The following is a 25,278-nucleotide window of genomic DNA, read 5'->3' as shown; positions in this document are numbered from 1 at the left end:
AAATTTGCATTAGATTTTTTTTTAAATGTGATTTGCTTTATTAAAACATAATGTAGAAAGTTACTTAAAAACCCCCTTCGTTTATGTTGTGGACCAAGGTTTTCAACCTCAGCACTATTGACATTGTACAAGAAAAATCTTTGTTGTAGAGGATTGTTCTCTCTCTCCTCCACAGGCATATAGAGTTGTAACAACCAAAAATGTGTCCGCATATTACCACATGTTCCCTGAGGGGCAAAATTGAGAACTACTGCCTTGGAGGAAAATATAGATTCTATCACAATGAAAGTTATTCAGATTAGAAACTACATTGATTAAAATCATTTTCTCCAAAGCATAACAATCATTATAGACAGAATATGATTAAAATAATATTAGTATTATTAAAGACAGTGGCACACTCTTATAATTCCAACCACCACCAAAAAAAAAAAAAAAAAAAAGGATTTTAAAAAAAGGGCTGGGGATATTGCTTAGTGGTAAATAGCCTCTGGGTTCAATCTCTGGTACTATTAAAAAAAAAGAAGGAAAAAACCTAAAAGCCCAAGAATAAGCTGTTAATAGAAAAATAAAATTATTATTATTAGAAAATTGGTATTCTAATCTGGTCTGCAATGCAAAATGGATCTCCTGATACTTCAGTAAGTGAAGTTGGAAGTTTGAGGAGAGATCCTTTATAATATAGTAGAGCCACCCCTGTTAGCTTAATTCTCTGCACAATTTAAAAAGCAACTCTTGTGTGTTTCATACCCTGATATAGATAGTTTGGCAGGTAATTTCTATAGTATAATAAAACTTAAAACAGCCATTTGAGAATGTGCAAGCCTGAAATTTATAGTCCCTTTCAAATTAACACACCGAGTCATTTTTCAAACTAGTTTCTGCATTTCTTCTCTATAGTACTTGACTAATTAAAATGATTCTAGAGCCCTGCACTCAGCATTTCATTGAAATGGAAAACCTAATTTTAAAAAATCAGAAACTTCATGAAGATGTTTTAGCTAAAAAAAAAAAAAAAAAATGCCCTCCTCTTCCCTATTCCCTTGCTACTCATTGATATCTCAGATGCCCATGTTCTTCTAGTTAGCAGAACTTGATCTATTGTGATTATGAATACTGGTGGAAATTTATTTCCTTTATTCAGCTTTAAAATAGCAATAACTGTAGAACAAACTGGTTGTTTTATATTTCAGGTCTGAAACAATTTAGTGTTTTAGAAATTACTTTCATTTAATGTCTTATCCACTTCTGACACAGTCATGATTTAATATAATCTAAATATAACATCTTGGTGGAACTGCATCTACAGGAATAAGACAAATAAGATGTATATACTATTTATGCTATTTGAAGATGGAATCAAGTCTGAAAGGGTCTCTTTGCGCTCTCATATCCGTTTAATGAAGAGAATTTATTATACTAAAACCACTAAAATGTTGATTCTAAAATGTAAAATTAATTACTTTATAGTAATATTAAATTCACTTTGGAAATACAAATTTAATGAGTCCAAATATTTCCCCACTTAACTATTCCATGGAGTATTTCTATAGGAGCTGAAGATAATATTGAATATAATAACCATAATAATAGTGAACCAAGGCTGTTTCCTATAATCCAGCACTGTTCTCGCACTAAACATGTATTTTTTAAAGTCCTCACACCAATACTATGAAGTATGTATTACTAGCACAAATAAATTAAGTAACTTTGTCAAGGTCACAGCCCCTAATAAGCTGAGCCAAGATTTTAATCAGGCAAACTTCATTCCAAAGACCATATTCTGAACCACTAGGAAAATCAGCACACTGTTACAATGACTACACTGGTTTAAGCTACAAAATCCAGCATCAGAATCTCATTTTATCATCAGTGTTACATTATTTGTTAATTTACTCAAGGTGTTGAGTTCTATCACCAGCAAATATGTAAATTACAATATTTGCTTGGAAAACTATATAAGTATATACATATTATATTAAGTATATATATATATATAAAGTATATATATATAAATATATACTTAAGTATATATTTATTGTTTTCAAAATGGAAGAGAAGGGCTGGAAGTGAAGCTAGTGGTAGAACATATGCTTGAGGCACTGGGTTTGATCCTAGCACATTTGATTTTGAACAAAACCAAAAACAAATCAAAATAGAAAAGAAGATATATAGCACAATCATTGAGTAACAAAATGCTGTCAAAAGCCATATAATACAAGATTATATTAATTTGTAATATTCAGCTGACCTTATTTTGTGTAATATGACAAGTGATTGACGAGTCATCTGGAAATGAAGCCCTTTTGTAACAAAGGTGATTGTTTAAAAATACTGGAGATAAAATTTTCTGTATTGGTATAGGGGATTGAGCTCAAGGATACTTTGCTACTGAGCTATATCCCCAGTCCTTTTTATTTTGATTTTGAGACGGGGTGTTACTAAGTTGCTTAGGGTCTCACTAAATTGCTGAAGCTGGCTTTGAACTTGCAATACTCCTGCCTTAGCCTCCCGAATCTCTGGGATCACAGGTATGTGCTACTGTACCTTGTGATAGAGGGCTTCTGAAGGCCAGTGTTTAACCATACAGGGTGAATACACCTAGGCATGTATCTTCTTTTTGTCCTACAATAGTCTCTACCCTCACCAATTGTTTCCCTTTCTTATACCTTTCTGGAATGATTTTTTTATTCTTCCATTTTCAGGCAACCAAATTTTCTACCTTTTCTTTCCTCTTAAGTGTTCTCTTCCCCTAGGCTACCTCTCTGGCCACTTTTTCATAAAAAGGGTAATGAGTAAGCAAAAACAAACACAAATGTATGCTGTAATAAGAGTTTAAAATTTTATTGTTGGGGGAGGCCCTCACGCAACAAATGCGAAAATGCAGTCGTGGCAATTACTTCAAGGGAGAGATAAAAGGTGCTATGAAAATCTGAAATGAAAAAGTCAAAGACTTCATGACCCAGTGCTATTTAAACTAAAGAGCTACTGTATCTATAGAGAGGATGGTAAGATGAGAGATTGACAATGTGAGAGGGGGCTGGAATGTAGAGGTTAAGGAGGGATGTTATGTGAGATGAGACTGCAGAGGGATCTAGTGGCCTCATAGACCATAGGAGTTTTATCTTCATCCCAGATAGAAAGTCATGGGAGAGTTTGCTTCTAGCACAGAGGATGTACAATGCTTGTTCTTAACCTGGTCATCAAGGTATGAAATACTGTATTTATAGAATTTACAATATTTCTAACTGTAAATACATAACACTATAATTTTCGACCCCAAAACAACAGTGTCACATTGTAAGATTGTTAGTAATAGAATAACACTGAAGTGCTGCTTCTGTGGAATTTTTAGGAATCTGAGATACAGTAAAGTTTCTGAATTCCTGAGTGATATTAGCAGTGTATTTCTTCTATTTTTCCTTAGTAGCTGACTGGGTGCTATTGAATTATAGAAGTATTAAAGTCAATAGATTATCTGCTATAATATAGGCAAGTTGAACAATAAATATGTTTTTAAAGGTACTGATTTTTAAAATATGTTTTAAAAAACATAGGGCTGGGGGTGTAGCTTAGTAGAGAACTTGCCTTGCATGCACGAGGCCCTTGGTTTGATCCCCAGCACACACACACACAAAAAGGTGTAATTTATATATGCTAAATTTCACAAGTTTTAAATGTGCAGTCTAATGAATTTGTAGATGTGTAACCATTGTCCAGAACAAGATGTAGAACCTTTCCAGCACCCAGTAGGCTCCTCCGTACCTCCTCCCAGTACCCCACCCTCAAAAAGTAACCACTATTCTGACTTCTAATATCACAAGTTAGTTCTGCTGTTTCTAAACTACATATAAATGAAATTGTACATTGGCATGGCTATCTTTACCCAATCTTATCTGAGATTCACCCACTTTGCTGCTTGCTTGCAACAACACATATTTTATTACTATGTAATATTCTGTTGTATGCATGTATCACAAGTTATTCATTCTTTCTACTATTTTGGGTTTTTTTTGGGTTTTTGTTGTTGTTGTTTTGATACTGGGGGTTGATCCTAGGGACACTTAACCATTGAGCCACATCCCATCCCTTTTTTTTTTTTTTGAGACTGGGTCTTGTTAAATGGATTAGGGCCTCACTAAATTGCTGAGACTGGCTTTGAAGTTGTGATCCTCCTGCTTTAGCCTCCAGACTTGCTGGGATTATAGGCATGCACCTCCATCCCTGGCATCTACTTTAATAGTTAATAGATTATTTGAGTTTAAGTGATGAAATACTTGATAAAATTAGGGGCTGGGAATGTGGCTCAGTGGTGGAGCGCTGGCCTCGAAAGTGTGGGGCACTGGGTTCGATCCTTAGCAGCACATGAAAATAAATAAAAGTATTGTGTCCATCTACAACTAAAAAAAGAAAGAAAGAAATACTTGATATAATTAGGGTTTTATCTTATTCAGAGATTATTTAGTTTTGTTTAGCCCTTCTGTTTGTGATCAAATTAACTATTGTTTTATGGTGTAAAATTTATTCCAGGTTCTCAGGTTTCATTAAGTATTAGTGAACCATATGAAATTGCCTTTTAAGGTTGAGTGTGTAGCTCAGTGGTGAAGTGCCTGCTTAGCATGTGCAAGGCCATGGTTGAAAGAAATTGTTTTTACAGGTCAGAATTTGTTTACTAGTGTTTTTCCAGTGGGCTTTGGGTCTACCTTTTTAGACAGGGAGTTCATAATCACTGTGAAACCTCAGCTATTTGGAGTTGTAAAACACGAAGTTTAGTGAGCAGTGTTCCCCTTCTCCCTTATTCTTCTAGATGAGGAACAGGAGGCACTGATCGGCTTAATGAATAGGCTAATATTACAAATAGGTCATTGAAATAGCTGGGAATGGAAGCCAGGAATTCTGGTATCCTTTTCTCCTGTTCTAGATACATATTAAGCTTTCATTGTGTTGGTAATTTCAGTATCCACTTACTTCTGGATATAAAATACTGAGTATTAATTTAAAGTAATATTATTTACCCTTTTTTTTTAGTGTGGGAAACCAAGTTGGGATGAATGATTTTCTTTGATCAGAAATGATTCACTCCAAGATTTTAATGAACCAGATTGCTGATGGCTCTGTGTGTGAAAGTATATAATGTCTACCTTTAATATGAGATATTATGATTTTTAATTATTCTTATTACTTTTGGGGGGAAAATGACTTGTTCTTCCTCCAAAGAATTCTGCTTTAGGCTTTAAAAAGTTTTCTCAGGAAAAAGGAGTTCCTTAATAAATTTGTAGACAACCAGAAATATTAATAAGCCATTTATTATCTTTTTATGCATGTTCGGAAGTCTTTTTTCACAAAATAAAAAGTACTATTTAAAATTATAAAAACAGTATTTTAGATAATAATACAACTGAAAAACAATTAGTGTGACTTTGAGAAATTATATCTGTCTTGTATGAGTTACATGAAGGACCATGTGTCCCACTTTTACAAACTTCATGGAATATCCAACATTTGGCAGGATTGGCATTTGTTAAATAAATTCATGCTGGCGTTCAAACTACTCAGGAGCAGATGGGGCTTCCAAAGGATGGATGCTAAGCCTCTCAGTAGATCATTAGCAAGTGAACTGAATGCCACAATTCCTAGGGAGAGTGGTTCTGTCAGGCACCCCTCTACCACCCTCTCATCCTTCCTCCAGGGTTTTGGCAGGTAGTTTAGTACTTTTTTTTTTTTTTTAATTTTAAACATGAAGGTTACTTGAAGTGGAACAGAATTATGAATTTGGAGGTTACTGATACTTTATGACAAAACAGAAGTACGCAATGAAATCAGGTCTTTGGTCATAAAGCTACCAAGTCTTCAGAACCAAATAAACAATTTTCTTTTTTTTAAAATACCTTTTTATTTTATTTATTTTTATGTGGTACTGAGGATCAAACCTAGGGCCTTGCACGTGCGAGGCAAGTGCTCTACTACTGAGCCACAACCCCAGCCCCAAACAATTTTAATAGTGAATTATTTTTAAAAATCAGCACAACATCAGTAATGAACCATCAGAATAGAACTTCCTCAGAGTAATTTTATTTATTGGTTTTAATTTCATTATGGAGATGATAAGAAAAGAACCTGACTACCTCCCTTTCAATTTTTTGGCTGCTCCACATTCATACCCTACCTCTCTAGACTTCTGATAACCTTTATTCTTATCTGAGTTCTCATCATTCTCTTTTGGTGTCCATTTCAGTATCCATCCCTTTCATTATCATCTCTTGTTTCCTAAACTTGTGGTGCCCTTTTAGGGAAACTGACATTGTTCTGGGGCATTTCGGCTACAGCTTGTGTCCTGATGTTCCTTAGCTTATTTGCCTTGCCAGTTTTGACTATCAGTTAGCAATACTTAAGTCTGAAATTGCTAATAAACTGGGATCTCCCGTCTTGTGGTGAAAATTTTATTTGTCCTGTTTTTGGTTTTGTTTGGCAGATATAATCTTTTAACGTTTTTTGATTGACCTTGTTGCACAATCCACCTTTAATATGACCCTATCCATAAGATGCCAGTAGCCCCTTCCCAGTATGACAACCAGAATGTCTCTAGGCATTGCCACATGTTCCCTAATAGGGAGTAACCCTGAGTTGAGAACTAGTGGATTAGGATCTTTCTTGCTACCTTTCTACTTTTGCAGTGCTCTTCTCATAGAAATAGAATGGTTCCAGAACAATAAATATCTACCTCTATATCCAGAATGTTGGAGAGTGGCATGCTTAGGGTCATATAATTATTTATTTAGTGAACACTTATTAACAGGACTTGAACACAGGAGTCTTCTTCAGATGAGCTGGGTTTAAGAGTTTAGAAGTGAGTTTGAAAGTCCTTCAAATCTGTTATGGTTTGGAGTGAGGTGTCCCCAAAAAGCTCATGAGTGAGACAATGTAGGAATGTTCAGAGGTGAAATGATTGGGTTATGAGAGTCTTAACCCAGTTAGTGAGTTGATCCCCTGATAGGGATTAACTGAATGAGTGGTAACTGAAGGTGGGTAGAGTATGGCTGGAGGAGGTGGGCATTGGGGCATGCTTTTGCCTTTGCCTTTGGGATATATATTTTGTATCTGGCAAGTGGAATTCTGATCATCATGTAAGCCACTTCCATCTGCCACACTCTTCCACCATGATGTTCAGCCTTCCTTTGAGCCCGGCGGAATGGAGCTGGTTGTCTATGGACTGAGACCTCTGAAACTGTGAGCCTCCAAATACACTTTCTCCCCTTAAAATTGCTCTTGTCAGTGGGCTGGGGTTGTGGCTCAGTGGTAAAATGCTTGCCTAGCATGTGCGAGGCCCTGGGTTTATCCTCAGCACCACATATAAATAAAGGTATTGTGTGCAACTACAACTAAAAAATATTTTTTAAAAAATTGCTCTTTTCGGGTCTTTTAGTCACAGCAGTGAAAAAGCTGACTAAAAGAATCAGGTTAGGTTCCTACCTGAACGTAATCTGGTTATTCTCACATTGCTCTCTTTACTTCTTGAATTCTGGATTATTGTTGCTATCTCTTGTTTCCCACCTTTAATCATGTACTACATTGTATTATTAATCAAAACTTTATAGGAGTGCTTTGTGTTCAGAGATTAGAAGATGACTGGAAGGACTGAGGATATATTTCAGTAGTAGAGAACTTGCCTCACATGTAGGCAGGAACAATGTATTTATATGGACATGCCAATTATCCAGAACCATTGTTGTGGAGACAGACAAAGCAGGGCACCGAGGACAGCAGGAAACAGTTTTATTTGGCTGCAGCCAGGTTCAGAGGGTACAGCTTTTGCTGTAATTAATCAATCCCCTGAACTCCAAGTTCAGGTAGTTTCAGATTTTATACCCAGCATGTAAGGGGAGGGGCTCAGAAATTCACAGTCTGCAGAAGTTAACTTAAAAGCAGTTTTTTTCTTTCAGTGTTCTGGGCAAGTTAACTCTTCAAGGACAGCACCTGAGAAGGGAAGACCACCTTCTCCCCTTTCTTTCCTCTCCCTGCCAGCTGTTACCATGGAGCCCAATTGGTAACTTTTCTTATGTTAGAAATGTAGACATCTCTGTGAAGCCCCAACTCAGGGCCGGAGGCCTTGTTTACATATTTCTACAAACTACTATAATGGATACATGTTTGTGAAAAACTAGTAAGGGGGTGTCCAGCACCTGGAGTGCGGATTTCTTCCCGGCCAGTGGCAAAACAGGGCAACACGAAAATTGGAAGTTTATCTACATTGAACTCTTTTGTAGAGACTCTTTTGCCGACAGTCCTAAAATCAGCCATGGTGAAGATTTCTGGAGAAGCCCAGTTAAGACTTTTCTATGGAGAAAGGGGGTTCCCTACACCATGTGCCAGTTAGTAGAGTTTTATAAATTTGTTGAATGAAAGAATACACATAAACACAGTTTTATATCAGTGCATGAGCATCAGTATATAAATAATCCTTATCTATTTAAAGTGCTTGTGAGATTTAAAGACAAAGCTGCCCCCTTTAAGTTAATTTGCAACTGAATACACTGAAACCCTTTGAATAGTAATTGTTTTTTAAATTTGCTAAAAATCCTTAAGCTACAGTTTAGAATTATTAAGAAAATTAACCAATTATTAATGTTGAACATTATTAAAACATGCTTGAAGATAGACATATCATCCCTTTAATCTTATTTTTTTCAAGGTAAATAAGGCATGTTGTCCATCTGTAGATGGCTACTTTTATATATAGTTCCAAATTTCAAGACTAAATTAACTTTGAAAGAACCTTGGAGTTTACTTTGATATTAATAATACTACATCCTTTCTATAAAACTCACATTCTTTGGTAGAGAATGCAGATTATTTATGTGTATTATCTCACAGCTATATTTGACCTTGGTCATCTCAATGGTTTGAAACTGAGGATTTTTATGGATAATTTAACATATATACACTAAGGGAAGAGAAGTGACAGTGTTTATAATATATATTCTTATTATTTAAAATATCTTTTCTAAAGATTATTGTAAAACATAAGGTTTACAGAACTTTCAGAAGACTTTTTGTATAATATTCAATTTGCTTCATCTGGCATCTTTGTTATTTCTTTTTTGGTTTTGTTTATTAACACAGAAAAGCTTCACTGGCCTGAGCAAGAACTCGCCAAGAAGTCTATTCTAAATGCAGAAGATTCATTGATCATTGACAGCAAAAGAAGCCTTTCACATTTACCTGCTGGAATACTAAAGGACATTTTCACAACTGGAACCAGTAGTTACAATGTCCTACTACAAAGCAAGGAGGAGAGAAAACATCATTTACAAAAACAGTCTTCGTCCACCTACTCCAAAAGATGTAGAAAACCCAGCAAATCTCCTAGCTCCCCTCATAGTAAAGATCCTTGCAGGACGAAAACCCCAGTGCCTGTGGCAAGCAGTGGTACTTGGTACTGCCTGGAGAGGCAGCCTACTGTTTTTGTCACTAAGTCAGTGTCAAGTCCTGTAAAGTTTACACATGATATCTCTGTTACAGGGAACAGCATAATACTGCCACCTAAACCAAAAAGCAAGGTCAGGCGACGCCATTTCTCCGCTCTTCCAAAGCCAAAGCAGCAGCCTCAGTTCTGTAGAAGCTTTGAAAAAGCAGATGAGTTTTCTGGAAAAAAATTTTGCATATTGACTGCTATAAAGCCTACCAACTTAGAGAAAGAGAAACTGAGATTCTTCAAGTCTGACTATACCTACAATCCACAGTTTGAGTATGCTAATCCTGCTCTGCCAAGTGTGTTAGCCAAACACAGCAACGCATCTAACCGATTTCTTAAGCAGGTAAAATGCCACTTTAGTAGTATTTCATTTTTATGTAGTTAAAACACTTACGTATCATTTTATAAGTAAAACAAGCCATACTTACATGTTATAATTAACTTCTACCCAGGACATTTTGATATGTGACAAATCTCCAGGTAAGTGGTATTGCCAATATGTGAGCAAATTTGTACTAATTTAAATCTATAAAGAATCTATTATATAGACTCTTTGTAACAGGAATCGACTGTATTTGGAAAAAAGCTTCAGATTATAGTTCCAGGCTTTCGTTTAGGAGTTTCAAATTTGTGACCCATTATCCAGCCCACACAGAAGTGTTGGGTAGCCCACATCATGTTTTTGGTTTCTAGTTAATTTTTTAATGTCTCGGGTGGATCATGAAATCTCTGGTTCTGCTAAGCTAGTTCATTCCCTATTTGCTTAGGTTCTTGTAGGCAGTTTTGGAGACCCTAACTTGATTATTCCCTATGAAAAATGCTTCACTAAACTAATTAAAGCTTCACTAAAATTATTAATCATCATCTAATAAATATTTAAGCACTCATTTAAAGAAGAAAAAGATAAGATTTTAAAAATTAACTTCAAGGTTGGCAAATCATAACATGAATGATAAGAATAATACTTTCTAAATCGTTCAATTTAGACCTTAGTGCATAGCATTGTGTTTTAAGAGCTGAAATAAACTTCAAAATTTCACTGAAGTATTTGAGGAGAAATTGGCTGATGTTTACCTGCAGGGCATAGTTTTGAGATCATAAAGGCAAAATCTGTATCTAGAATAGGTGAACCTGTATCATTCCATTTCCATGTGGTGCCTGCCCTATTTTAGGTTTTTTGCTGACAACATTGTAGTCTTTGATCTTCTGGTCAGCAGGGTTTTTTTTTTCCTTTTTATTGTAAACAACATGAAATCTGCCCAGTCTTTTGAAGCCATTATCTTTTGGGTTTTGCTTTTTTTAAAAGGGTTCTGGGGATTGAACCCAGAGCAAGGCAAGTACTCCACCACTGAGCTATACCTCCAGTCCTTGAAGCTATTATTTGAAGCTTATTTTAGGATTAAAATAATTTTAAGCAGGCAATTTTTCTTTCTGTGTTAGAAGAAATCTTTTCTGCTTATGTATTTTTCCATTGGCATTCATTTTTTTTTTTTAATGTGCACTGTTTTGGGATGGGCAAGGGCAGATTAACATAGCAGTTATACATTTAGGTTCTACTACTTTTCTAATGAATGTGATAGAATAAAGACAATGCTTAAAGAGGTTATTTTGATGGTTAAATGAGATAATGCTTAGGCATATATAGCATTTAACATAGAGCTTGGCACATTTAAATACTAATAAAAAGTTTTGCTATTTACTCCTATTTTTGGCAGTCATTTATTTATGATTTTGTGTGTGTGTGTGTGTGTAAATTATAATTGATTAAATGGAGCTTTTGTGAATTTAAAATTTATAATTACAAAAATGCTTTTTAATTTCTTCTCCTTGAGTGCTGAAAGAAATGGGCTGAGATTTATTTACCAATTTGGAGTCTGGTAGACCCAGCCCTGCTCATTTGAAAAGTATGGGGAGGCAGCCGGTGCCTCCCTAAGGGGTCTTTCTTCCTGCCTGTGGAGGATGTAATCTACCGGAGAAGATAAGTCAGAAATAATTAGTGAAGAACAAAAGACAGAGTCAGAAAAAATAGTTTTAAAGGGAGCCTGGAGCACCTGATAGGCCCAGCCCACACAGCTGTCTGAGTTGGAGCTGGACAATTAGAAAATGGTTCCTGTGGTTTATTTAAGGGGGTACATTAAAGGCAGGAATAAGGTTTCAGGGGTGGAGTCCTGCTTCCTGGTGTCTGGCAGTCAGCAGATTGATTGGCATCTTGGCAGGTTACATCCATCTCTGAGAGGCTGTGTGACTGCAGCAGGTCTCCCCATCTCTGGTGCTGTGTGAGACCTCTTAGCAGAGCTGAGGAGGAGTTCACTTGCATTTGGGGGATCCATCCCGGTGGGACTGCCAAGGGAAGTTTCTAATGCCAGATCTACCCCTCACTGGCTACCATGCTGATGTAGTCCACATACAGCCCACGGATGGTTCTCGACAGGAAAGAGAATTTACCACCATTAGATCAAAATGAATGCTTTTCATTTCCCTGAAAGGCAATTTGGAAATATCAGCAGCCTCACAAATTAAGAATTGGCACTACTTGACCTGTGACTTTACAGTCTATTTTAACCTGATTGCAGTTACAGGAGATTAAACCTGTATTTGAATTGCATGAGACTTCAAAGTAGTACCAGTGGTCCTTCCTGGCTTGTACCTCAAATGCCCCTTTAAGGAAATGCTCTCAACAAATGCCAGATCTACTTTTGAAACCACTTCAATCAAATAAAAGAAATTTGTTGAACAAGGCCTCTGGAAAAACATGCTTAAATTGCTATATCAGGATCTGATTGATTATGACATCATCCTTCCCCTACCCAGCTGTGAAGCTAAAGCAGCAGCTTCAGGCTGGTCTCCAGGACTCAGAAATGTCCTTGCCAAATGCCAGCTAATAGTCTCTTGAGTTTCATAATCTGGATTCCTATGAGGCAATGAGTCTATTGTTGGAGGACGACTGTGGTCCTCTTCAGTGTACAAATAGGCAGAACAGTAGCCTACCAGAGAGGAACCAAGGTAGTATTCAGATTTTGCCATCCCATTTGGTCTTAGCATTGTCAAGGAGTTTTAGGACTCAGCTTTTTGCCCGTTCTGGACAGTTGGCCCTGTAGGAGGCACTGAGACCCTTGAGGTGGTACAGGGCATCTAGCATGGGCTAAAGAACTGTAGATCAGTCTAGGTGGAGTCTGTTGAATCCTGCTTATCTACCTGCTGGCAGCAATAGTAACCTCAAGTAAAATGGATACTTTAAGAATAAACAAGGAGCATCCTCCCATGACTCTGGCAATCTATTCTCCTTCAATGAAACAGAAACTTAATACTAGGATATTGCCAACAAAAAGCAGCTGTTTCATGAATAGCTAGTTCTTAGGTGTTTACAGGTTACCATTACTCCAAAAGACCTGATATCTGAAGTGGAAAGATAGATAAAGCATCTTCAGAGAGGGAAGAGCAGTTATAGGAAAAGCAAGAGCACTGTATACCTCAGAGCAAGCAGGGCTTCCAACCTTGTCAGTCATAATTTTACTGAATACAAACATACCATCTTTCTAAGAGTAGAATGCTAAGAGTAACATATCTAAAAAAATGTGTCCATGAATGAAACTATGTAGTTTCAGTGAGAGTTGAGAAAGAAAACTCCAGGAACATTTTATTTTTAAATGTGCTTGGTGTTTCTCAAAAAACCCATTTTTATTATAACCATATCATTTAAGAGTTATGGTATTATTCGATATTAATGTATTCTCTGTTAGTAAAACAACTGTTCTTCTTGTATAATTATAGTCTCCTAATTTTTCCTTTATTACTTAAAGCTAATGGAAGTTAATTGTTCTGTGCTGTTGAGGATAACTTGGAAGAGTTATTGGAAAATCTCAGGAATATTGAAAATCAAAAGGGATGGACTTTGATTCTCAGCTTTTTTCTGTACCAAAACAACATAACAACATTCTGTGGCATAGTAATGCATTTCATTTATAAAATTCAGACATTCAAAGTAAATACCTAGATGGACCAACTCTGTTATGTTAGGAAATAAATTCTGATTTTTGTCTTCCTAGTGAGCAAACTTTTTATATAGTCATGATAGATTAGGGTCACAAACTCAGATCCTATAGTATCTGTGCAGGGATCATAAATGATTGTAAGTAAGGGGCTGGCTGCACATAGTAGCACACTGGAAGTCAGACAATGGTTATTTAACTTGAGCCACAGTTTGGATTCAGTGTTATTTTATATTCAGGGTTTTCAAAAAAAAAGGTAGAGACCTGAATTTTATATGAAGTTTTCCAGCTTTTTAAACTACTTTACAATAATCCACAACTCTTGAATCATAGTGTTGACATCTAGTTCAATTAAACAAATATAGGCTATCCAAACCAATGAAAATTATCTTGTGAGCCACATCTATCCCTTGAGTTGCTACTTTGCCACTTCTAATTATTAGAACCTAGTATAAATGGAATAAATAATTCATTGTTGTACTAAAACACATATATAATAAATGTATACATAGAATCATATATCATGCTCTAAAGCAAGATTGTTGTTGTTGTTGTTTTCTTTGTACCAGGGATTGAACCCAGAGGTACTTTATCACTGAGCCACAAATCCAGCCCTTTTTATTTTTATTATTTTATTTTGTTTTGGGCCTCAATAAATTGCTGAGGCTGGCTTTGAATTTGTGATCCTCGTATGTCAAGCTCCCAAGTTGCTGGAACTAAAAGCATGTGCCACTTACTGCACACAGCCATTTTACTTTTTTGATAGAAAAATTTTTTTACTTGGAAATAAGAAGCCTGGGATTGAACCCAGAGGGGCTTAACCACTGAGCTACATCCACAGTCCTTTTTATCTTTTGAGACAGGGTCTCACTAATTTGCTTAGGGCCTGGCTAAATTGCTGAGGCTGGCCTTGAACTTGTGATCCTCCTGCCTTAGCCTCCCAAGTTGCTTGGATGATAGTCCTGTACCATCATTCCTGGCTGACGTAACATTTCTTTAAAGCTAAGTTATAATTATACCAGAATTGATATAGTATTTTAAGCATGTGCTCTATCACTGAGCTATACCTCCACCCCTGTTTGAAATAATATTTTATCTTTGTAGACTTCAAATTGTCAAAACAGTGAAGGGGAAGAAAAAGCAAGGTTTCTTTACTTTATACCTCTCCCTAAATGACACCATTTTTCTGTTTAGCAAGTCACAAATCTTTCACAGATACTCTGAAGTTTTAAGGTTTTTTTTTTTTTTTTTCATTTGTTTGTTTGTTTTAAGGTTATTTTGAGTTTAGTTTGTTCCATAGTCACTTTTGTACATGAGGTTGGAAAAGTGGGATCATTTTTTAACCTAATAGCAAGAAAGATCAGAGATGGAAAAACCCCAATCAGATTGTATGTTCTTGGAAGAAGGTATGACCTCATTGAAAGGCTTTGTTGATTTGCCTCTAAAAACTCAGCTAACATGTACATTCTCATGTAACAGTCTTTCCTACCAAACAGCTTGAATATCTGTTTTTTTCCATTGTAAGTGATGAAAAATAATCTGCAATTCTAAGCTATTTATAAATAATCTCAGTAGTAGTTGTAACATTTTCATTTTCCCACTTACCCTTGTATCCATCCAGACTACCTAACACCCTGACAACACAGAGTGCAGAAGGGGGGACCCAGAATTCTAAGGGAAGGAATAAGCTGCAAGCAACATTTTCTTTTTTTGTCTGGCTTTCACATTTATTGAAGAAGGGCTCAGTGTCTGTTATCGGTTTATTTTCTGGGTTCTACATATGTAGAATATGATTTTTTGAAATATTTTTCTTTCTTTCTTTCTTTCTTTTTTTTTTTTGTTATACCCTGATCCTCATCTGCTGTAGAAAATGCATTATTGGCAAAGTATTTTTGCTGGCTTCAGTCTTTCCTCTGCTTTCCACACTGCTTTCAGTGTCTTTCTAAAGTGCAAATCTGGTTGTGTAACTTTTTGTCTTGAAAAACTTCAGAGCTCTTCATAATTTAGGTTAAAGTTCAAAAATCTTTTGCACAGCCTTCAAGACCTTACTCCCAAGTGAACTTCAAACTCCCATAGCCTCTCATACAAATGATCTGTCGTTGTCTTTATCCTTTCTTACCATTTTTAAATTTGTTGTTTTCACCAGCAGATCGACCTCTTTGATAGCAGTGTATTTTACTTATTTCTTTTATACCAGAATCAAAAACAGATCCTGGCGCTGAGTTTCCCAAGGTATTTCACTTTCTTTGATTTATTTTTACTTTGGCAGTATTATTTTTCTTTTGCCTGAAATGCCTTCTATTTCCTCTAATCTATCACTTCTATTTACTCTTTTTCTGTGATTTCACAATACTTTATTTATAACTCCATCAGAGTATCACATTAGATGTCATCTCTGCCAGTCTAGGACAGGACAGGAACTCATAATCTAAAATATATAAAAGTAACAGTGATTGGCACATAGAAGGTGACCCCAATGATGAATAAAGGAGTGAATGGATAAATGAATGGGCTTTTTTGCTGTTATGCTGGAAATTTAGTGAAGTGCTTTATAAACAATCGATCTGTGATTGATGGTCAGCTTTCCAAATTTGTGGTCTAAGGTTCAAATTCAGCTTGCATATATCTTTTTCTTGGCCAGTGTAGGGATTTTAAACATTGGACTGTAAAAGTGTTCTTTTGTTGCCTCTCCAGTTATCTTATACCCCAGTAGCATTGCTTACAAATAAAGATATTTGAGAATGTAACCATTTGTACAGTGTCCTACTGGTTTTTGACTGCAGTATCTTAAATGGAGGCATAATGATCTGATAGAGTAATCACAAATCTTTATATACCTAATTTGCTACCAAAAAGCAATAGCCACCATTGAAAAACTCATTTAGTGGAATTTTGCCTTTCATTCTGAGAATATCATTACCAGAATGTGTGTGTGTGTGTGTGTGTGTGTGTGTCCCATGTGTGTCTAAAGTAACCATTTTCAAATTGTTCTGAGGAACACTAATAAGGAGTCCATATAAGTTAGAAAGCACAAACTACTATATTCATCTCCCAGATTCAACACACATAGTATTTTTTTAAAGGCTTGGGAGAGGCATTCATTTTAACTGTATTTAGTCCAATATTTTCCATGCTTATTTGGGTAGGGAACCTTTAAAAAAAATGATCATGTAGCCCACTTTCCTCTCAAGAAACAGTTTGCAAAAACAGGCTTAAAGAAAAGGACTATCCTGGCTGCAGTTATGGCTCAGTGGTAGAGCGCTTACCTAGCACATGTGAGGCACTGGATTCAATCTTTAGACCACATAAAATTAAATAAATGTGTTTATCTACAACTTAAAAAAAAGATAAAATTTTAAAAAAGGACTGTATGATCTCCTAGAGGTTATTCAGTATTTGGGAGGTGGGTTCCAGATTTTAGAATTTTCTGAAAAGGAGAGGAATGAGGGGAGATTGAGATTTTATATATTAACAAGGGAGGGGAGAAAATATTACCTTGAATGAAAGAGAGCAATCCAGTTATTTTAAATTCTAAAATTACAACCCAGCAGTCATCTGCTGAAGCTTAAATACTGTATAATCATATGGGAAATAGATTAGAGAGCACATTCAGAGCCCCTCACAACAACCCTAGGAGTTAAATAAAGCCAGGATTTTCATCTCCATTTTGCTAGCGAAGAAACTAACTCTGAGAAAGATTAAACAGCATTCCTGCAATCACAGTCTTAAACCATGGGGCCCTAATGTAAAACCAGATCTGATGGCTAGTGTTTCCACAGTATAGTTTTTCACTGAGTGAAAACCACAGTTGAGAAGGGAGATAGTTTTTTAGCACATGACTATTGAAGTGGCTCATGATTGATGGTCAAATTTCCAAATAAAATAAGAAAGTAAACCAAAAGCAGATAATTTAGGAGAACATTGATATTTTTCAGAAAGTTTGTTGTATCATCCAAGGCAGTGCTGGAAGTTTTATAGAGATAAATTTTTTATTTTATGGATTAAGAATTTAAATGTTTTATTATATTATTGATTACTTTTCCTTTTTAACATGGCTTTATTAAAATATTATTCACATGCTATATACAGTTCATCCATTTAAAGTATATAGTTCAGTGGTTTTTAATATATCCAGTTATGCATACATCATAATTTTACTATTTCATCACCCAAAAAAATTCTGTACCTAGGAGACATCAGTCCTTGTTCCTTACCAACCTCCTACCAAGTACAACCTTATAATCTGCTTTCTGTCTCTATGGATTTGCCTATTCTTGACATTTGATATAACAGAATTGTATAATATGTAATTGTTTTGTGGCCCTTTATAATTGACTTCTTTCATTTGTCATGTTTTCAAAGATTTATCCATGTTGTATGTGTAGCAGTACTTTTCATTATGGAATAATATTTTGTACATAGATTTTTTACATTCATGAGTTGATAGACATTTGGATTGTTTCCACCTTTTGGTTATTATGAATAATGCTGCTATAAGCATTTGGGTATAAATTTTTATGTGGTCATGTGTTTTAATTATCTTGGATGCATACCTAGTAGTATTTGATGATATATATAATAACTTCATGGTTTAACCTTCTGAGTAACTGTTGGACTGTTTTCCAAGGTAACTACACCATTTTCTTTCCCACCAATAGTATATAAAGGTTCTGATTTCTCCTCATCCTCATTAACTGTTTTTTTTTTTTTTCCTATAGCTATCCTAGTGGATATGAAGTAGTGTCTCATTGGGTTTCAATTTATATTTCCTTGGTAGCTAATGATGTTGAGCATCTTCTTATGTGCTTATTGGCCACTTATATATATTTTTTGGAGAGCTGTCTTTAGAAACTTCACCCATTTATTTATTTATTATTCTTTTAATTAATGAGTTGCAGAAATTCTTTTTTGTTTATTTTTTTGGTACTGGGGATTGAACCTAGGGGCACTTTACCACCAAGGTACATCCCCAACCCTTTTTAAAATTTTTATTTTGAGACAGGGTCTCAACCAAGTTGTTTCAGGGCTTTGCTAAATTGCTGAGGCTGGCCTCAAAGTTGCAGTCTTTTTGCCTCAGCCTCCCAAGTCACCATGTCTGGCTCCAAGATCTTGTTTTACTAGAACAGAATAAAAGTACATAGATGACATAGATGAGGAAAATGGCTGCTTCTTCCATGAGTTGACCTCAAGAATGTGAGGCCTATAAGCTCTTTTTCTACCAGCCTAAAAATCTACTTATAGAAAACATTCAGTTGGATTTTTAAATTAAAAAAACTTTTTTCATGTGCTCCCTTTTTAAATGCAAATATCCCAGAGAAGGGATATCAATAACTACTAGGCAAGTAGGATAAGGTAATCAGATGGTGAGTAGGAAGACCCAAAGATTCCAAAGTAGGAAGGATTTAAATATTATAAAAATAATATATGTTCATTATAAAAACTTAGAAAAGTTGAGTTGAAGTTTGCAGCTCAGTGGTTGAGCATTTGCCTAGCATGGGTAAGTCTCTGAGTTCAATTCCCATCATGGCAAAAATAAACAAACTCAGAAATTATGGGAAAAAGAATTAAAATCCCATAATTCTGCCATTCAAAGACTGCTGACATTTCTGTGTATTTTTTCTTCTCCCAAGACTACTATTCATAATTGAGGTTAATATGCTTTTGCTTACTTATGATAAACATTTTCTCATATCCTTAAAAATTGTCAACATTTCTTTTATGTCAGCATCATTTTAAGAGACTGTATTTTTCTTATAAAAGTTGTACAGTTCCAGGCACGCAAACACCTGTAATTTTAGAGGCTGAGGCAAGAGGCTTACAAGTGCCAAGGCAACCTCAGCAACTTAGCAAGACCCTGTCTCAAAATTAGAAAACAAAAGGGGTTAAGAACTTAGCTCAGTGGTAGAGTGCCCCTGAATCAATCCCCAGTGCCACTAAAAATAAAATAAAAAATAAAGGGTTTACAGTAATTGGTTGAACTTGAATCTTTAGGTTGTTCCTCACTGGGTTTTTTTTGTTTTTGTTTTTGTTTTTTTAATACAGAAACATTGTGTTAGTCCATCTCTCTAGGGGGTTTCTTGCCTGAAGCCTCTTGGAAGGAGGCAAGTTAGTGAGCTGTGCAGTAGAGATTATTTCTTTTTCACAATAGGTTATGGATATCCTGATGTGTCTCAGAATGTTTTTTTTCCTTATTAATTTAGAAGATAATAGGAACTTCTTATTCATGTAAATAAACAAAAATATATTTAAAAAATACAATGAGTGAAATTCACTCAATGTAGGTGTACCTTGCCATCCTGTCCCTTCCCTAATCTCTGTCTCCCATGGCCATTTGATCAGTTTATTCAAGTCTTTATAGGTAAGAATTTTTCTTTAACTTTGAATATTGCTCTATTTATTTTAGGTTTTCTTCACATGTAATTAATAGATTTAGTATTAGTTATCTGTACTTCATATGTCTCAACTTCCCTCTTATTTTCAAGACCCACCCCCACCGAGGATTATTGAAGGTTATCATTGGTTTCATTAATTTGTAAAATGAAGCTTGTACTTTCTGAAATTTATTGTTTCCTACAGAATATATTAGGTTGAACCATACAAAATTGCTCATATTTGATCATCATATGATGTCAGTGTCATAGGATTTGACCTAATACTTTTTCAGAGGTATGTTCTTCATTTGAGTTTTCAGGATAAGGCTCCCACCCATCCCTCAGATATCACATTTCTTCATAGGGTTTATGTTTTCATTTTTTCTCCTATTACAATCTGTAATTAAGAAGCACCTTGTGGGCTGGTGTTGTAGCTTAGTGGTAGAATGCTTGCCTAGCATGTGTGAGGCATTGGGTTCCATCCTCAGCACCACATAAAAATAAATAGATAAAATAAAAAATATTTAAAAAAGAAGAAGCACCTATGCTGGGTTTGATCGTTCCTGCCTATAATCCCAGCAACTAGGGAGGCTGTGTCGTGATGGGCAAAAGGTTCAACTTTTGCAGTTTAGGGGAAGAAATAAAGAATGTCCACAAGCTTCTGCCTTTTTCAATGCTTTATTCACTCAAATCACTCCATACAATTTTACTCTATAGGTTCTTAATCAAGAAAATGACAGTCCTTAATGCTAGGCACTGCAATAGGCATAATCAATTCACAGCAAACAATTCTAGATTAATTAATTTTAAGCATTGCAAACACACTTAATCATGTCAGGATAATGACAGATATTCCCCCTGAGTGCTAAGTTCAAGTGTCAGATCAAAAGTCTCAAGCCTTAGGTTTTAAGTCCAGCAGATGCGCACTCACTCAGACCAGGTACTCAGGTCTGGAACCAAGGCAAGCTTCTCCTGGGGTGGAGCTGATGGCCTGCTAAGGAGAGGGTGGTAGGAGAAGTTGCAGCTCTCAACAGGGTCAAGATGTGGCTATAGAGTTTGAGAGTGGTGAACCCTGCAGAGGATCAGGCAGACAATGACAAAAGATGAGATGCCAGTCCAGGTCTTCATCAGGCTCTCCAACTTGTATGCATCAGTATCGGCTGGCTGAATATCTGTTCATTTGCTCTATTATTTATACTAAATTTGGGGGCTTTTGACCCCCCTTTCAATCCTTATCAGCTACCTCAGGATTTCTCAGTGGCATCATTTACCATGGGGTTACAACATCTGGTTTGGTGGTCCCCACCCTTTTTGCCCCTTTCCCCTCTTATCAGGTGAGGACAGCCTGCTAGAGGCTTCATTGTTGAGTTTATCAGGGTTGGGGGGAGAGTGACTTGTTTGTGCCTAAGGGCCATACTGGAGGGATCTGATAGGCATGCCTGGTGAGACTGCAGGTTTCAAACTGAGTATTTTAAAATGTAGTTGCTAAGGTTAAGGCCTAAGGCCATCCTTACAGGCTGAGATTGGTAGATCACAAGTTTGAAGCCAGCCTCAAGTAAAAATTTAGTGGGGCCCTCAGCAAATTAATGAGGCCCTGACTGAAAATTAAAAAAATAAAAAGACTGGGGATGTAGTTCAGTGGTAAAGTACCCCTGGGTTGAATCCCTAGTACCAAAAAACGAACAAACAAAAAGACGAAAGAACCCCAAAAAACAATAACCACCTTAAGTTGGCCTAAAGACAGGTATAAGGAGTTATCTAATAGACTTCTCAGATTGAACCGTATATGAGAGTTGTTTTGTTGAGCCTTCTGACCTAGGGACCTCCTGATCTTAGAGACCTTTTAAACTTTCAAGTAGTGTTGTTCCATAATATTTTAGTATGACTGTGAGTTTAAAAGTGAAAGAGTTATAGGTATGAGTGCTTTACAAGCTACACTAAAACATGTTTTAGTCCTTTCACAGACACTGAAGTATTTTTCAACAGACATGAAAACTTAAAATGAAGTTGAGATTTGGTCTGAAAGAAAAGTTCCAGTGCTGAAAACCAAAATTGAAAACTAGTGTTTCAGAGAATGTAAAGTGAATCATTTTCCTGAAAATACATCTGTTAATCTGTTTGGTCTACTATAACAACATACCTTAATCTGGATAACTTATAAATAACAGAAATTTCTCGCAGTTCTGAGGACAAAGAAGTTAAGGATTTGGCTGTTGAGGCTACTTTCTAGTTCATAGAGGTAGGTGTCTTCTAGATGTGACCTCACATGATGAAAGGGGCTAGCTAGCTCTCTGGGGCCTTTTTTACAAAGGCATTAAACCCAGACTTGAAGAAGAATCCCAATGACTTGATTACCTCTCAAAGGCCCCAACTTGTAACAGCAGTGCCTTTAGGAGTTAAGATTTTAACATACCAATCTGGGGTGGGTTAGGTGTTGAGAGGGACACAAACATTCAGAGCATAGCAATACAGAATATGGACAACTCCCCTTTCACAGTCAGAATTCTACCTTTGAGCTGGGTGCCTGTAATCCCAGTAACTTGGAAGACTGAGGCAAGAGGATCGTGGGTTCAAAGCCAGCCTCAGCAACTTAGCAAGACCCTGTCTCAAAAAATATGAAAAGCTGGGGGTGTGATTCCCTGGGTTCAATCCTTAATACCCAAAACAAAACAAAACCATGGCCCCCTACCTTTGACCATAAGTCTTCAAGTAAGGGAGCCATACATTCCAGAATGCAGTGCATCACTCCTTTTCCCTCCTCATCCATCCTTTTTCTTTAATTCATTTTCTCTGGAGCTATATCCTATATTAGGAAATGTAGTTTCCTGATTAACATAGATGATAATGAAATTAGAGGTTTAACATGAAATTCACCACCCCTAAACATACTATTCACATTGAGGTGTTGAAAGCCTAATTCTCCAAGTAGTATAGACATTGGTTCTATGAACTCCCTTCCCTCCTTTTGTTACAGAATAATTTTTCCTCCTAATCATAGCACTAACATATGGCATGTTATAAAATTTTTTAAGACGTTGGAAAAATATAAATAATAAGCATCCCTACAACCCTTTCCCAAATGTGAACATTAGCCTTTGTGCTTTTTTTTTGGCTTTTGTTTTTCTTTTTATAGTACTGGAGTTCAAACTCCAGCTTCCTTGTGCTTTTTTTTTTTCTTTTTTATAGTACTGGAGTTCAAACTCAGGACACTGAAACACTAAGCTACATCACCTGACCTTTTCATTTTTTGAGACAGAGTCTAGATAGTTGCCCAGAGTGGCCTTGAAATTGTGATCCTCCTGTCTTAGCCTCCTGAATAGCTGTGATTAGAGATGTGTGCCACCATTACTGACCCTTCCCTGTGCCTTTTAAAATTACTCTTTTCTTTTTTCAAATTTGGGATCATACTCAAAATTTTTGTAGCTTGTAGTTAAGAAGTTGTATGAGGCCAGAGGTGTAGATAAATTGAAGAATGCATGTTTATCATGCACAAGGCCCTAGGTTTAATCCCTACTACCAAAAAATGAAAGAAGTTGCAAAGGAAGAAACCATAACACAAAATTATTCACTGGTGAAGTGACTGATTCATTACCACTCAACATACTTTATCTCTTAAAAATTTGACTTATTCTAACCTATATAATAATTGTCTCTGTCTCCATGCTGTGGAGTATCATCCTGAAATCAGTAAAGGATGCTGTAGATCTCTGTGATCAGACAGATCTGTCTGGGTTAGACTAGTTGAAAAACCAAGGAAGAAAAAAGGAATCAATGGATGGTGACAGGATATGCACTTCAAAGAAGAAAGATTGAATGTAAAATAAATACTTAATATTTAATGATGAATATTAAAATGAGCTTTTGGGCACATTGATGTAGTTCTCATATAGTGTTGCCATATAAGTAAATCCAGATGAAAAAAAGGAAAATGATGTGCTACTATTTATCCTTTTGATAAAAAAGTTACATTCTCTCATTGCAAAAAAATTCCACTATTGTATTAATTCTTTGACTTACTCTTTGATCTGTGATTAGGAACACCTGTATTTTTCTTACTTCTCTAGACTATTTTATTTTTGCTTCAATAAATAGTAACCAGATAGCCACATTTTCCTATTGACTAAACATATGCCTAGAAAAGCTAATTTTCTCTGAAATTAAATTCATGCTTTAAAAAACCTTGAAGCAGAAATTATAGTAAAAAAAATTAACTTTTTTTAGGTCTATGAGTCCAATATAGAAGGTATTCACTCTGCTTTCTTCTGCAGTTCTTAAAAACAAATTTTACGTAATTTTTCACTGTTTGATTAGTGGATGACTGGTGACCATTAGACTAGAATACACACAAAATCTTTGCTAATCTATGAAAATGGGTTTTTAAGTATTGCTAAATTTGTGCTTTTAATTATCCTAGTTATCATATGAATCAGTCTCTAGAACACTTCTGCTATATTCACCATTCTCTGAGATCTTTCTCACATCTTACATACACATACACATACACATACACACACACACACACACACCACATATATATGGTAAAATGTGTGCTTATATATATTTCTATATACATATATGTATATATGTGTGTGTGTGTGTATGTTTATTTATTTATTTTTTGAGTACTAGGGATTGAACTCAGGGGCACTCATCAACTGAGCCACATCCCCAGCCATATTTTGTATTATAGGTCTCACTGAATTGCTTAGTGCCTTGCTGTTGCTGAGGTTGGCTTTGAACTCATGATCTTCCTACCTCAGCCTTCTGAGCTGCTGGGATTACAAGCATGCACCACCATGCCCAGTACATTTCACTATATTTGAGTCACCTGGGGATCTTGTAAAAATGCAGATTTTGAATTGTTGGTCATGAGGGTAATAGGAGTCAAAATTCTACATTTGGGACCAGCTCCCAACCATGCCAGGGCTACTGGCCTTTGGACTACACTCTGTTTGAATAACAAGGCTTTCATTAATAGTTTTGGAAACAGAAGCCAGGCAAAACCTATTGAAGTCATTTCTTGTTCTGATAACTTTATGGTACATGTGTAGTTTATTAGTATTGTGTATTTTCCCAATGGGAACATGTGTGTTGAATTATCACTTGCAGTTATGTGAACTTTTCTATGATTTTTCTGTCAGGAGTGTTATTTATAGTGGTGATATTTGTAAAGAATGGTAACTGTTGAACCCCATCGCAAAGAAAAAGACCACCGGACTCCCATTTTAAATCAAATTAAGCAAGCTTGTATTTGTGTACACAAAGAGAGCTGATCGTTGGCTGTCTCTCCTAATGCAGGCTAGAGACCAGCACCCTAGCTCTTCAAGAACAAGATTTTATAGCACAAAAAGTTGCAGAGGGGGGTGTCTTGAGAACTTACAGCCAACAGGATTTTAACAAACATAATACAAAGGCCAGATAGTAGGTTAATGATCTACATGGCATG

At 35.9% G+C, this 25,278-nt stretch overlaps 1 protein-coding gene across 4 annotated transcripts in view; it reads left to right on the top strand.

Annotated features, from left to right (window-relative positions):
- The window catches only part of Matcap2 (microtubule associated tyrosine carboxypeptidase 2), a 44,845-nt gene that overhangs the window by 1,237 nt on the left and 18,330 nt on the right, over positions 1–25,278 (top strand). For 2 of the 4 annotated variants that reach the window (XM_027939685.3, XM_071614017.1), the window contains exon 2: positions 9,121–9,815. The exons of 1 other annotated variant lie outside the window; for it this stretch is intronic. In XM_027939685.3, coding sequence (XP_027795486.2) covers positions 9,121–9,815 — 695 coding nt within the window. Of the gene's footprint in view, positions 1–9,120; positions 9,816–15,565; positions 15,694–25,278 lie in introns of those variants that run through there. One more of the 4 variants, XM_071614020.1, reaches the window with a different exon arrangement.

Source organism: Marmota flaviventris, chromosome 1 (assembly GCF_047511675.1).
Source record: "Marmota flaviventris isolate mMarFla1 chromosome 1, mMarFla1.hap1, whole genome shotgun sequence".
Classification (NCBI taxonomy): Eukaryota; Metazoa; Chordata; class Mammalia; order Rodentia; family Sciuridae; genus Marmota; species Marmota flaviventris.
Note: the sequence above shows the minus strand (reverse complement) of the source record. Positions and strands in the feature narration are given on the sequence as shown.